The following is a 12,505-nucleotide window of genomic DNA, read 5'->3' as shown; positions in this document are numbered from 1 at the left end:
ACACACCCCTACTGATTATTTTTTAATCAATTAAGATTTTTGAACATATTTTTGCCACTTTACAGATGGTTTTTATCCAAAGCGACTTACAAGAGGAAGACACCAGCACTTTTTGTTCGGTTCCTATACATTTACAAAACTAAGAGCCCTGATAAGGCTATAACAGAAAATGAACGTGCTCGTAAATTGTTAAGTGCTAGACGAAAAAAAAATTACGTGCTGACAAATTAAACAAATATTGTTAAAATTAGACACTTTTTTCATGCTTTGCACCCATGTAAAAGCACATGTCTTACCTTACAAACTGTGTCAGTGTCCCAAGGAAGGATGGTCTGCAGGTCTATGAGCTCACAGGAAACCCCCAGCTTCTCCTGTGCCATGGTGGCCACCTCCCTCATTACATGAACCTGCACCCACAAACACGAGGGGTTATAGGTCACTCTCAGAACTTGGCAAACTGGCGTTATTAACCTCCCATCAGCTAATGTGGCTATAATCTCATGCAACAAAACATTGCAAAACAAAGCAATGGCTTCATATAGACAATTCACCTTAAACAAACTTACAAAAGACACCAGCCATATGTTACTAAATAAAATCTTAATTCTGAACAGGAAAATTTGTGTTCCTCCTCTTTAAAAATAAATAAATAAAGGGAACACCAAAAATAAGACATCCTAGATCTGAATAAATGAAATATTCTTATTAAATACTTTGTGTGAGCACATTCAACTATGTAAAGAACAATCACACAAACATAATAGATGGAAATTAAATTTAATTAACCCATGGAGGTCTGGAAGTGAAAAAACACACTAAAGGCTGATCCAACTTTGATGTAATGTCCTTAAAACAAGTCTAAATGAGGCTCAGTAGTGTGTGTTGGCTCCACGTGTATGACCTCCCTACAACACCTGGGCATGCTCCTGATGAGGTGGCAAATGGTCTCCTGAGAGATCTCCTCTCAGACCTGGACTAAACAATCCAACTCCTGGACAGTCTGTGGCGCAACGTGGTGTTAGTGGATGGAACAAGACATTATGTCCCAGATGTGCTCAACTGGACTCAGGTCTGGGGAATGGGCAGGCCAGTTCTGCTGCTGACAGAATCCAGCCACATGAGGTCTAGCACAGTCTTGCATTAGCAGGAAACCAGGGCCAACAGCACCAGTAAATGGTCTCACAAGGGGTCTGAGGATCTCATCTTGGTACCTAATGGAAGTCAGGCTACCTCTGGTGAGCCCATGGAGGGCTGTGCTCTTCATCTGTGAAACACAATCCCCACCTGTGGATGTTAAGCCCTCCCCCTCATGGAGTCTGTTTTTGACCATTTGAGAAGTTACATGCACATTTGTGGCCTGCTAGCTAGACGTAATTTAGCAGGGCTCTAGCAGTGGTGATCCTGTTCCGCCTTGCACAAAGGCAAAGTTGGTGGTCCTGCTGCTGGGTTGTTGCCTTCCTACGACCTCCTCCACATCTCCTGATGTACTGGCCTGTCTCCTGGTAGCACCTCTGGTAGCACTACAAGGACAGACACAGCAAACCTTCTTGCCACAGCTCGCACTGATGTGGCATCCTTGATGAGCTGCCCCACCTGAGCCACTTGTGTGGGTTGTAGACTCAGGCTCATGCTACCACTAGAGAGAAAGCACCGCCAGCATTCAAAAGTGATCAAAACATTCGTCAGAAAGCGTAGAAAGCAAAGAAGTGGTCTGTGGTCACCACCTGCAGAACCACGCCTTCACACAACAACATAGAGAACACAGAAATGCCTGTTTCCACCTCCAGACGTCTATCTGGTGAAGTCCTTGGAGGCGGTTTTTATTCTTCTCATCCATGAGGAGTCACTGGATAGAGGGAGTAATGGTGGTGAAGTAAGAGTCTGTCATTTAGCATTGAATCAATGCCTTTTCTCCCTCAAAATGGCAGCTTGGAGCCAATTCCAACCCTTCCTTTCAGCAGCAGCTCTTTAGCTGGAGGTGCATTACAGACCCATTCACGTGGGCAGGATAAGACTGTTAAGGGGGAGAGCGGAGTCTTTTGTAAGTTACGACACCCAGTGCGCCATTCAGACTGTAATCCCATTCTATGAAAGGAGGAGGCGGGTGAACTGCTGCAGGGCGCAGAGTCAACATGTTGTTGAAGCGCGGCTTAGCAAGCGCCGAGCCTGGCACTCAGCAAGACGTCAGGGTGAACCGCGGTCTCGGAGCAGTACGGAGCCTCTCCTGCTGTTAGGCGAGGGCTTCTGACGGAGTTTCCTATCAGCCCTCGACTCTTCTCACGGTTTTAAAATGTCACCAAGATCTGACCTGGCCTCTGGGCTTTTGTGCTGTGTGTCGTGTCGAGCCACACATGGAGCCCAGACTAAGGCCACATGGGCACAAACCCTTCATCTCTTAAGGGGTCCTTACCTGTGTTCCCCAGGCAACCAGCGTTACATCACTTCCCTCCAGCACCACCTCAGCCTGGGATAGAGGGATGTGGAATGGCTCAGTAGGGACTTGCTCCACTGCGACAAGAAAACGACAAGCCATTGTAATTTGGGTAGTTTAACGGTAGAACAAATAATTTCCCAAATTCAATGAAACCGATCAGTATTGTGATAATGTACCATTAAATGATTGATTTACCCCAAAATAATTTAGTCCCTAGAAGTGCATAATAGAAATGAACATAGTAACATAAGCGACTCAACATCTGTCTTTCACTCTCTCTCTCACACACCTACAGGATGAAATACAGCAGAATGAGTCTAATATTTTAAGCAATAAAACAATTTCCACTGAAATCTGAACAAATTTTGTGTCTGATTCTCCTCCAGTAGTGTGAGAGGCAAAGCAAAAAATAAAAAATGAGGGGAAACCCACAACAGCCAATGAGAATAAGCTGACTGGGAAATGTCATCAAGCATAAGATGTTTTTCCAACCACCAGTAATATTAACAGGGAACCACATCCCTGCGGTAGTGGAAAGTGGACGCACATATTATTTCCGGCAATTAATATTTGATTTGTTTTTGCACTACATGTATGTACAGTGTGAAAACACAACTTTTACTTTAGTGCCTGGGCTTCAGGTCTCTTTGACACTATTTTCATTTCAGCAACGCCTGTGGATAAAATGACACCCCAGCCAGAACAAGGACAATAGACCCTGTGTGCCAATAAAGATAATTCCTGAACAAAAGCAGTAGAGCAGCACTAAAGTCCTGTAATTACACACTGTTTCTCCAAAAAAGCATTTGGGATAAAGTACAAAACCCTTAACAACGTTTAATAGCCATAATTGAGAAAATTGTTACCTGGACTACTAATTTTAATCATTAAAGTTTTTACCACAAAATCACAAATACAATGAAAGCACCGACAGGAGATTTTTGGGGGTGTCAATAGGGGGGAAATAAACCTTAAATTAACCTTAAAACATATTGACCTTAAAAAAAAAAAAAAAAAAAAAAGTATACGGTCCTCATAAATCTTCAAAATCTAAAGAAAAACAAGCAACTTTCTTCCAGTCTGTGTCAAGAAAGTTTAGTCTCTGTGAAACATTTGGCTTTTCCGTATTACAAAACAAATGACCTAATAATCGCTTCTGAAAGAAAAATAAGGCCTGGAACTCAGAGCCCTGCATGTGATTCCTTGTTTCATGTTAACTTAATTCCTTAACTGCTACCAGTTCCCGTCCAGAGGGACAACTACAAAAATGTGTGTGTTTTTATATATAAATACAATACAGGCCAAAAGTTTGGACACATCTTCTCATTCAATGTGTTTTCTTTATTTTCATGACCATTTACGTTGGTAGATTCTCACTGAAGGCATCAAAACTATGAATGAACACATGTGGAGTTATGTACTTAACAAAAAAAGGTGAAATAACTGAAAAAATGTTTTATATTCTAGTTTCTTTGCTCTGATTCCTGCTTTGCACACTCTTGGCATTCTCTCGATGAGCTTCAAGAGGTTGTCACCTGAAATGGTTTAAGGAATTGCACTTGTTGGTCCCTTTGTCCAGCTCACCCCAAACCATCTGGATTGGGTTCAGGTCCGGTGACTGTGGAGGCCAGGTCCCCACTTTTTGTTAAGTACATAACTCCACATGTGCAATAAGAGTGGATGAATATCTGGATAGAAGTCCAATCCGTGAATTAAACCATGTCAAGAATTCCACTTTGACCCTTCAGGGACTTCACATTTAAGGCATTTGGCAGATGCCCTAATCTAGAGCGACTTACAACTTTCAAGTTACCATCGATGTGATCACTTCCGGTTCATTAGGGGCCTGAACTATGAATACAATCTTTTTATTCACTCTGTTGTAGATTCTGTACACAAGTTCGACAATAAGAAGGTTACAAGTTCATCTAAATATTCTCTACAGAGGAAGGTCTTGAGCTGCCGTTTGAAAGTACTCAGTGACTGAGCTGTTCTGACCTTGAGGGGAAGTTCATTCCACCACCAAGGGGCCAAGACAGAGAAGACACAAACACATCCCCTGAAAGGCTGAGGCGGTACTGGTGGGCTCGGAGAGCCAGTAGTTCTTCAGATTCTACTGTGACTGGAAAAAATATTTGCATGTCCTTGCATGAGATTAACCAAATGTTTTTCAACCACAACAAACTGAGACAGGAATAAGGTGGTAAGATCATCCCTTGTCACTGCTTCATCCAGGGTGGAACCAAATCCCAGTTACGTCACTTTATATAATAATATGCAGGAATAAACAGAGTAGACCAGGCAAAATTAACCCATTTTGCTCCATTGGCATTATTACAACAGGTTCTGTGTAATATAAGCATAGTTGCCATTGGGTGATCTGTTGCAACTAGGCCATGTTGTAGTCCTGTTCTGTCTCAATAATTGATTTTCTTAGCATATACAGCACTGAGCAAGGGGAAAGACGTATTGCTTTATGTATAATGTAGTCATTTATATATACCAGAAAAACTGATAATTGTATGCTAAGCCCTTTTACATTCACATTTTTGCAGACGCCCTTATCCAGAGCGACTTACAACGTGCTTCCATGTTACAATCAATGAAGTGATCAATTCCTTTTACCAATTATTTGGAAGATACATCCAGGTACAAGGGGTTAATAATGGTGCAAAATACGTATCAATGCACGTATTTTCCTCCCTTTTGTGTGTAATAGCACTTTAGATAAAACATTTACATTTCTTAAACTTTATTACAATTGTTTATCTTTATCCTTTGGTGGCAGTGAGTTGAGGGCTCTGACTGCTCTTGCAGTGTCTGGCCATTACGGTTTTGATGCTGTGAAACTTTGCTCTGCTGATATGATTTCAAACTTGTTCTTAAGCACAAGGTTCGAGTTGCAGATTTTGCAGAATATACATTTGAAATAAATAAAAGGGAGCAAATATAGCTGCATTGTGGGTAATAACAATGTTTACACTCAGAGAGCCGAGATGTAATATTTTAGTAGTATATTTTAAGAGTGTTGTTACGTAATGCAAGCACAGCTGTAGGTTACAGCCTGGAAATATCCGATCAGATGCGATCTGTGAGCCAGCTGAGGCTTCTTTTTGACCGTAAGTGGGTTGTGACATGTTGATTTCGGGAGAACCTCTCCCTTCAACAAAATCTGTTCCAGGATCTTAACTTGATCGATGCCATGCTGTGTTTCTGTGCTTAACGAACAATTATCATATTTAAGACAGATGATTGAAGGGGTGTTATCCATTGTCTGAGGCAAATGGAAGCCAGCATCAGACTAGACTGCCAGATGACTGAAGCACTGAACAAAACAAATCTTAGAGAGATGTGACATATGAGGTGAAAGAGAAAAATTACAGAAGAGAAAAAGGAAGTAAAGGGAAGGGAAGTAAAAGGTCAGCGGGAGGGACAGAGTCAAGCGGACCGGTTTTAATCAGCATCTGCACCGCTTCAAAGACGCATTGGAGCTTTGGCAGTGAACGGATTTTAATGGCTTCATTAGGAAATAGTCTTTCAAACGGTTTCTGACGAAAGAGTTCCAATGAACATCTCGTGACACACTTTTCAGGAGAAAATTATTCATCTATTAATATGGGGAAATAATCACCCGAGAGACTCTCTTTACTGGATTCAGAGCTGGTCCTGACACCACATCTGCACAATCAGTTCTTATATTCTGATTGGAATGTGGATAATCAGTGGCAATTTCACAAAAATACACCAGATCACAACAGTTCTTAGTGGCACCAAGTTCTAACAGCCCTTCTTAACAGTATGCTGAATTTATTAAGCATCTGTCAGATGAGGGCAAAAAGGGTGAACAGTAGGGCTGCGCTGCATCTAATCGCAATGTCGGATCACCGCATATTCAACACATATAAAACTCTGGCTCCTGTTCTCCTTTGGCAGGCGGTGCGTATTTATCATTGCAGGGAGGTTTATTACTTTTCACAGGGTTTTGAGCTCCCATTTATGCCCATATTACCAGTTAGTAGTGAATGCGCAGTAAACACAATAATACAGTCACCAACCAACAAAAAATATAAATTAAATAAAAATAAAAATTAACTCACCTGCTGCTCTATAAAGGATTTTAGGTTCAAAGAAAATGCAGGGATTCTTGTCAGCGATGCAGGAGAGCAGCAGCCCCTTGGCCTGTACCGGACTTCTGGGAATAACAATCTGAGAAAGCATAGCAAAATAAATAAACCCAGTAGCCAAGTGGATAACACACTCGCCTATGAATCAGAAGGCCCAGGTTCAAACCCCACTAACTACCATCGTGTCCCTGAGCAAGGGACACTTAACCCTAAGTTGCTCCAGGGGGGACTGTCCCTGTAACTACTCATTGCAAGTCGCTCTGGATAAGGGCCTCTGATCAACACTGGAAATGTAAATGAAATGTAAATTTAGAAAAAAGGAACAAAGAAGAATGGCCTTCAAAACCATGGCCTTCGTAGGCCTGCTGATTATTAGGCCTTCCTTTACTTGTGAACCAGAATAAATAATGACTGATAAATGAGAATCTGCTTGTTAAGTACAACATCACTGCTGGGGCCCAGCCACTCCTCACGATGCCAAAACCAGACAATGGCAGAACCCCATTAACCTTAATTAGGGATGGGATGTAGAAACAACTGGCTGTGATGTCATGACTGAACACTGATTTAGATGCAAGATCAAGATTTGAAATTAAAGTGGTGGTTTTTGCCATTGCGATACACAGCATTACACAGACACCCAGTCCTCCGCATTTAACCAATCACCCTTAATGAGCAGTGGGAAGTCATGAATAGCGCCCTGTGATCAGTGTGTGAGGATGGTACCTGAGGGGACCTCAGTGGCACCTTGACGGTTCGGTATTTGAACCAGTATCCTTTCCGTTATGAGGCTGCTTCCTTACCCGCTTGGCCACCACTTCCCAACCCAAGCAAAGCCATGTTTTACATAACAAGCAATAGGTAGTGGATATTAACATTATGTAGACAGAACTTGTATACGAATATATCTTTTAAACCAGCCCTGTGCAAATTGGGTTGAGGTGTTCACATTTATTAAATTCCATTAACATTAGCTGACAGAAGACATCAATTATGTTTGAGAACAAACCTTAAGGCCAGGGCAGTGTGCGAAGAAAGCCTCTGGGCTCTGGGAGTGATAGAGGGATCCGTGTCCGACACAGCCCCAAGGTGCACGGATGGTCAGGTTCCCGCAGTCAAACAAGTTTCCAGAACGATATCGATATTTAGCAGCTTCATTTACAATCTGCAGACGGTAAATCACAAACAATCAATCTTTTAAATTTAATCAATCCTTGAAAATGTGAAAAAAATCTATAAAACAAGATAAGGTTCAAGCAGACTCCCAAATACATACGTCGTAGAAGCTGGGTTCGTTTGTTCTACAAATTGTGTTTACACCACCAGGACCATTTTCAGTCACAGTAGCAACCTCCCTGTCCACCATGCTTAACAACACTAATAGAGCCCATAAGATAAAGTGTAATACAATTATGAAACATATAAGCAAATTATAGACAACAGTTGGCTTGTGGAATGTGGACATATATATAAAAAACATTTAACCAGCTACTGAAAATGATGCATGCGAAGGCCTTCATCCACACTGCAGCTACCAGTCAACCTTCAAAGATGCAAAGGAGACAGGCACAGACAAAGAGCAGGAACTCGGAGCACTTCTAATAATTTGGGTTTCAAATGAAACAAACCAGAGTCTGCGCAAAGACCCAAGGCTGGACAGGTCCCCCAAGGAAGCCTCCTAGACAGGCGTGCACGAGGACGAGCCAGCTGCCTCCGCTGCTCTGCCCCTCCACATTAAAATTCCCCCTGCCATTACTGCTTCGCAGTTTCTGTTGCCTTGACAGAGGCAGGCAAACCCATTCATCTTCCACCAGGCGAGGAAAGCATGCCGTGCAATCAGTGTTTGAAGAGAAAGCCGGGCAATTCCCTGCACAGGTCACTCCATTAATGCTTCATTAATCTTCTCAAAGGGGAGGAGGGGTTTAAAACAAAAAACAGCAGGAATGAAATGAGGTAATGATTTTCTGCAGGGACCAATTGCCTTTACAGGTCAACCTGAGCATTTTATTTGCAGCGTATAAGAATTCCCTACACAACCACAAACCTGCAAGTAAAGGAAGTTTTTTAATTTTTTTTTTTTTTTTAAAACACATTTCTAACATTCATAAGACTAATTTGATATACAGGGTTGAATTGCAAGCTTTTCTCCTTAAAAGAAAAAAACAAAAAAAACCAAAAGATGTCTCTGTTTGCATCTGGCACACTTGTGCATTCAGGAATGCAATGAACAAACAAAAAAAAAGGAAACCTTTATCAATGCAAGTACTGTGGTCAAGCAAATACTACACGTTATGGGAGCGTGTCAGTCACACACACACAAACCAGCCCACCTGGTCGAACGCTGGGTAGATATAGTCCGCAAACTGGATCTCAGCAATGGCGGTGGCTCCTGCCACAGCAACCCCAATACCAAAGCCCACAATTCCTTGCTCGCAGAGCGGAGTGTTGAAGACGCGATCTTTGCCTATGGAATGCAACAGAAGATGAATCAGTATGTGTGAACCGGCTGTTACCGTGTCATGGTGTACTGTCCTTTTCTATTGCTTCATGCAAATGTCAAAAGATTGTCAGTCATTTTCCTTAATATGAAAGTTGATCATGAGGGACTGCTTCCTGATTGCAGAATCCATCGGATAGGTTGCAGTCAGGCTAAAACTCAAGCCAAGATTGTAGAGAAATGGAGGAAATGAGCAGTTGGCTCGACCCATCATGAATACAACATCAATGCAAAACGACATTTCAGACTAAGCCATGGAACAAGATACAGTTCCAAGCAAATCCACAGGGCATTTCACTCGCTTTTATAACACTGACAAAAAAAAAAAACAAATCCCACTTACTACCATTGTGTCCCTGAGCAAGACACTAAGTTGCTCCAGGGGGACTGTCCCTGTAACTACTGACTGTAAGTCCCTCTGGATAAGGGAGTCTGGTAAATGCTGTAAATGTAAATGCAGCCGATTACTTGTGGAAAAGTGGTGTATTGATACACTAATCAGGCAGACCAATTATTGTTGTTATTTAGATCATATGACCAAAGTCAACAGATGCAAGTTAATGTCAGTGGTTTGGTGACTGCATTTCCATTTAGTAATATTTCAGGTGGTAAAGAAGCAGTAGCTGACATCTGACATGTTGTGTCCACTTTGCAGTGATTAATCTGAAGCAGAACCCATGATGGACCAGTGGGTGAATCAAATTACACACAATGCTGGAGCAAACATGCGTCACCATGGCACGCTGTCCGCAAGCATTAACCTGTGTCGGGTATAACAATGGCCGCCTGTGGAGGCTTAGCGTCCTTTCAAACCAAAATGGGATTTAAAAAAAAAAAAAAAAAAAACCCTCATGTCTAACAATATGACATTCCACTCAAAGGTCATGGTTCCTACGTCAATGAGAGCAATGTGCAAAACAAAAAGGACATCTAATGCTCCACAAGGTCTTGCCGTGGGTTTCTGTTGTGCTTTTTTTCCCCCCAAGATACTAGTCCCTATGCTTGAGAATTATTGAATTTTTTTTTTGTATTTATTGGGAAGAACAATTTTTTGCCAGGTGAAAAATACAATTTTCTGGCATTTTCTTTCACACTGATTCACAGTTTCTCCATATTAAGTTGGAATGTTAGACTAATAAATATTTCAGAATATGCAATAAAAGTGTCACAACAAATATATACCTGATGAAACCTTTATTAAAATCCTTGTTAATCATATTAGAAATACCTGCTCATGCATACAGATACTGATATATGTAGAAAACTTCGTCGTGGATTTGATTTAAAAATAAAAACTTTCTTCAGTGTTATATTAGCTGTGATTTATTAGTCATTCTTTAATAAAAGCATTGATGATCTCCATGCATGTTTGGTTCACTAGTTGACATGAGATGTGTTTGTGATGTCCAGTGATGGCACCATGGCGTGACATTTTATCCCAACGTCAACAGCATCTGCCTAGATTAGGGAACACTGCTTGTTGACAACAAGTGATAAGAAGCCATGTATTTAAGTTTGTTTAATTGCAGTGACTACTTGTCAAATCAGGTTGTCTCAGCCATGCTTGTTTGTTCTGGGGCATTTTTAGACATTCTTAAATAATCAAGTGTGTCTGGCAACACTGCTTGCATGACATTGTGTGTGTTTTAAAGTGGTTTTAAATGTTCACAAATCAGAATGTAGGGTGTGATAAAGCTGTCAATTTTAAAACCTTGCATCCTTTGGATAAAAGAAACAGTTAAAACAAAAAGGTTTTATGGTGAAATTCTAAACTATTATAACAATATTTTTTGCAGGTCTGAAAATGAAAAACAGAAAAAGGATGCCATCTAGTGGTCTAGTGGCTCAAATTGCTATGGTTATTGATTACGTTTTCCAATGACAAACCACACACAGAAGCTACTAAAAACCAATGGTAGGAGCAGGAAGTGATTACCATACTTATCTCTGAGACCAACTGTACAACGGAATACTCCACCAAAGGCCACATCTTCCCCGAAGATAACTGGACCAAAAACACAGAACGACAATCATGAAGGTATCATTGTTAAGAACTGAGTGAATTAAAAATCACATTAATCACAGAACGTGGCTCACTACGCAAATCCAGCAAAGATACCACAGACCTACAGTCGATTTAAACGCTGTAGTTGTGAACGTAGAAAAACGTTTCTCGCTCAGATTTACGGGAACTATATACTACTTTATACATTCATGTGTCAATCAGATTTCAAGGACTTTTCCATAACTTTATATATTTATTTTGAATTCCAAATATTTCAAGGGCTGGAAAATTCTCTTTTGAAATGACCTTTCCAGATTTTTAATGACTGCAGGAAGCCTGAAAGTCTAATGGAATCTGACCCCTTTGCACAGCTGGTTGAACATGTTACGCCGGATCTGCATCGAACCACGGACGCAGTCAGGATGCACGCGCAGGACTCGGAAGAGAATCCCGTTCCCCTACCTGCCGTGGGGTCACTGGCAAGCGTGTTGTCCAAGGCACTGGTCACGGACTGGAATAAGTTCATCTTCTGAGTCGGGCCTGCACACAGAGACAGAAAGGAGATGCCGGGCCTGAAGCGCTTCCACAGACTCTTCCAGTCACTCTTAATGGCCGAAAATTCATACATTTGCAGATAACCTCTGGCCGAAAATTCATACATTTGCTGGAACCTCTATGAAATGCTAGGTAGGCGTTTAATAAAGTTTTAATAAAAAGTCATAATAATAATAAAAAAACAGCAGGAGAGGAATTATTAATACTCATATCGGAGACATTTAATAAAATGTTAATAAAAAGTCATAATAATAATAATAAAAAAACAGCAGGAGAGGAATTATTAATACTCATATCGGAGACATTTAATAAAATGTTAATAAAAAGTCATAATAATAATAATAATAAAAAAACAGCAGGAGAGGAATTATTAATACTCATATCGGAGACATTTAATAAACTTTAATAAAAATAATAATAATAATAAAACCAGGAGGAGAGGAATTATGAATGCTCATATCGGAGCCTGGTTGCAGTAATAGTCCGGCGAGGACGAGGCGGGCGGACTGACCATATTTAGTGGGCACCGGGTCGGGCTGGAAGGTGAAGTGGGCCGCGTATCTTCTCTGCGCCGCCCGGCCCGACCTGCGCGCCGCGGCGCCCTTCAGCAGCGCGCCGCCCGGGCCGCCGTGCGTACCGAGGGCCACGGCGGTAGCGGCAGCTCTGGAGTGGACGGAGCCCAGCAGGAACCGCGCCGCCGCCGCCGCCATTGCGAACCGGGAAGTGGAAGGTGACGCAGGGGCGACGCGGCGGTCCCCATTGGCCGAACCGGTGGGTGGTGTTCCTGGGCGTGGTCACGTGACGCGGGCGGGGATAAATAAATCTTTACAGAACAATTTAAACAATCAGACATGAATAACGAAAATAAACATTTACAAAAAATTAACAAT

The 12,505-nt window shown here is 41.7% G+C and overlaps 1 protein-coding gene across 2 annotated transcripts in view; it reads right to left on the bottom strand.

Annotated features, from left to right (window-relative positions):
- bckdhb (branched chain keto acid dehydrogenase E1 subunit beta) overlaps positions 1 to 12,363 on the bottom strand; it is a 39,260-nt gene extending 26,897 nt beyond the window's left edge. For both annotated transcript variants that reach the window (XM_028981593.1, XM_028981594.1), the window contains exons 1-8: positions 12,127 to 12,363; positions 11,523 to 11,600; positions 10,992 to 11,060; positions 8,889 to 9,022; positions 7,568 to 7,723; positions 6,532 to 6,640; positions 2,411 to 2,508; positions 297 to 407 (exon numbers count right to left, since the gene is read on the bottom strand). In XM_028981593.1, the coding sequence (XP_028837426.1) occupies positions 297 to 407; positions 2,411 to 2,508; positions 6,532 to 6,640; positions 7,568 to 7,723; positions 8,889 to 9,022; positions 10,992 to 11,060; positions 11,523 to 11,600; positions 12,127 to 12,325 (954 nt within the window). In that variant the 5' untranslated portion in view covers positions 12,326 to 12,363. The remainder of the gene's footprint in view (positions 1 to 296; positions 408 to 2,410; positions 2,509 to 6,531; positions 6,641 to 7,567; positions 7,724 to 8,888; positions 9,023 to 10,991; positions 11,061 to 11,522; positions 11,601 to 12,126) is intronic.
- Positions 12,364 to 12,505: the final 142 nt, after the last annotated feature.

The sequence above is a fragment of the Denticeps clupeoides genome, chromosome 5 (assembly GCF_900700375.1).
Source record: "Denticeps clupeoides chromosome 5, fDenClu1.1, whole genome shotgun sequence".
Classification (NCBI taxonomy): Eukaryota; Metazoa; Chordata; class Actinopteri; order Clupeiformes; family Denticipitidae; genus Denticeps; species Denticeps clupeoides.
Note: the sequence above shows the minus strand (reverse complement) of the source record. Positions and strands in the feature narration are given on the sequence as shown.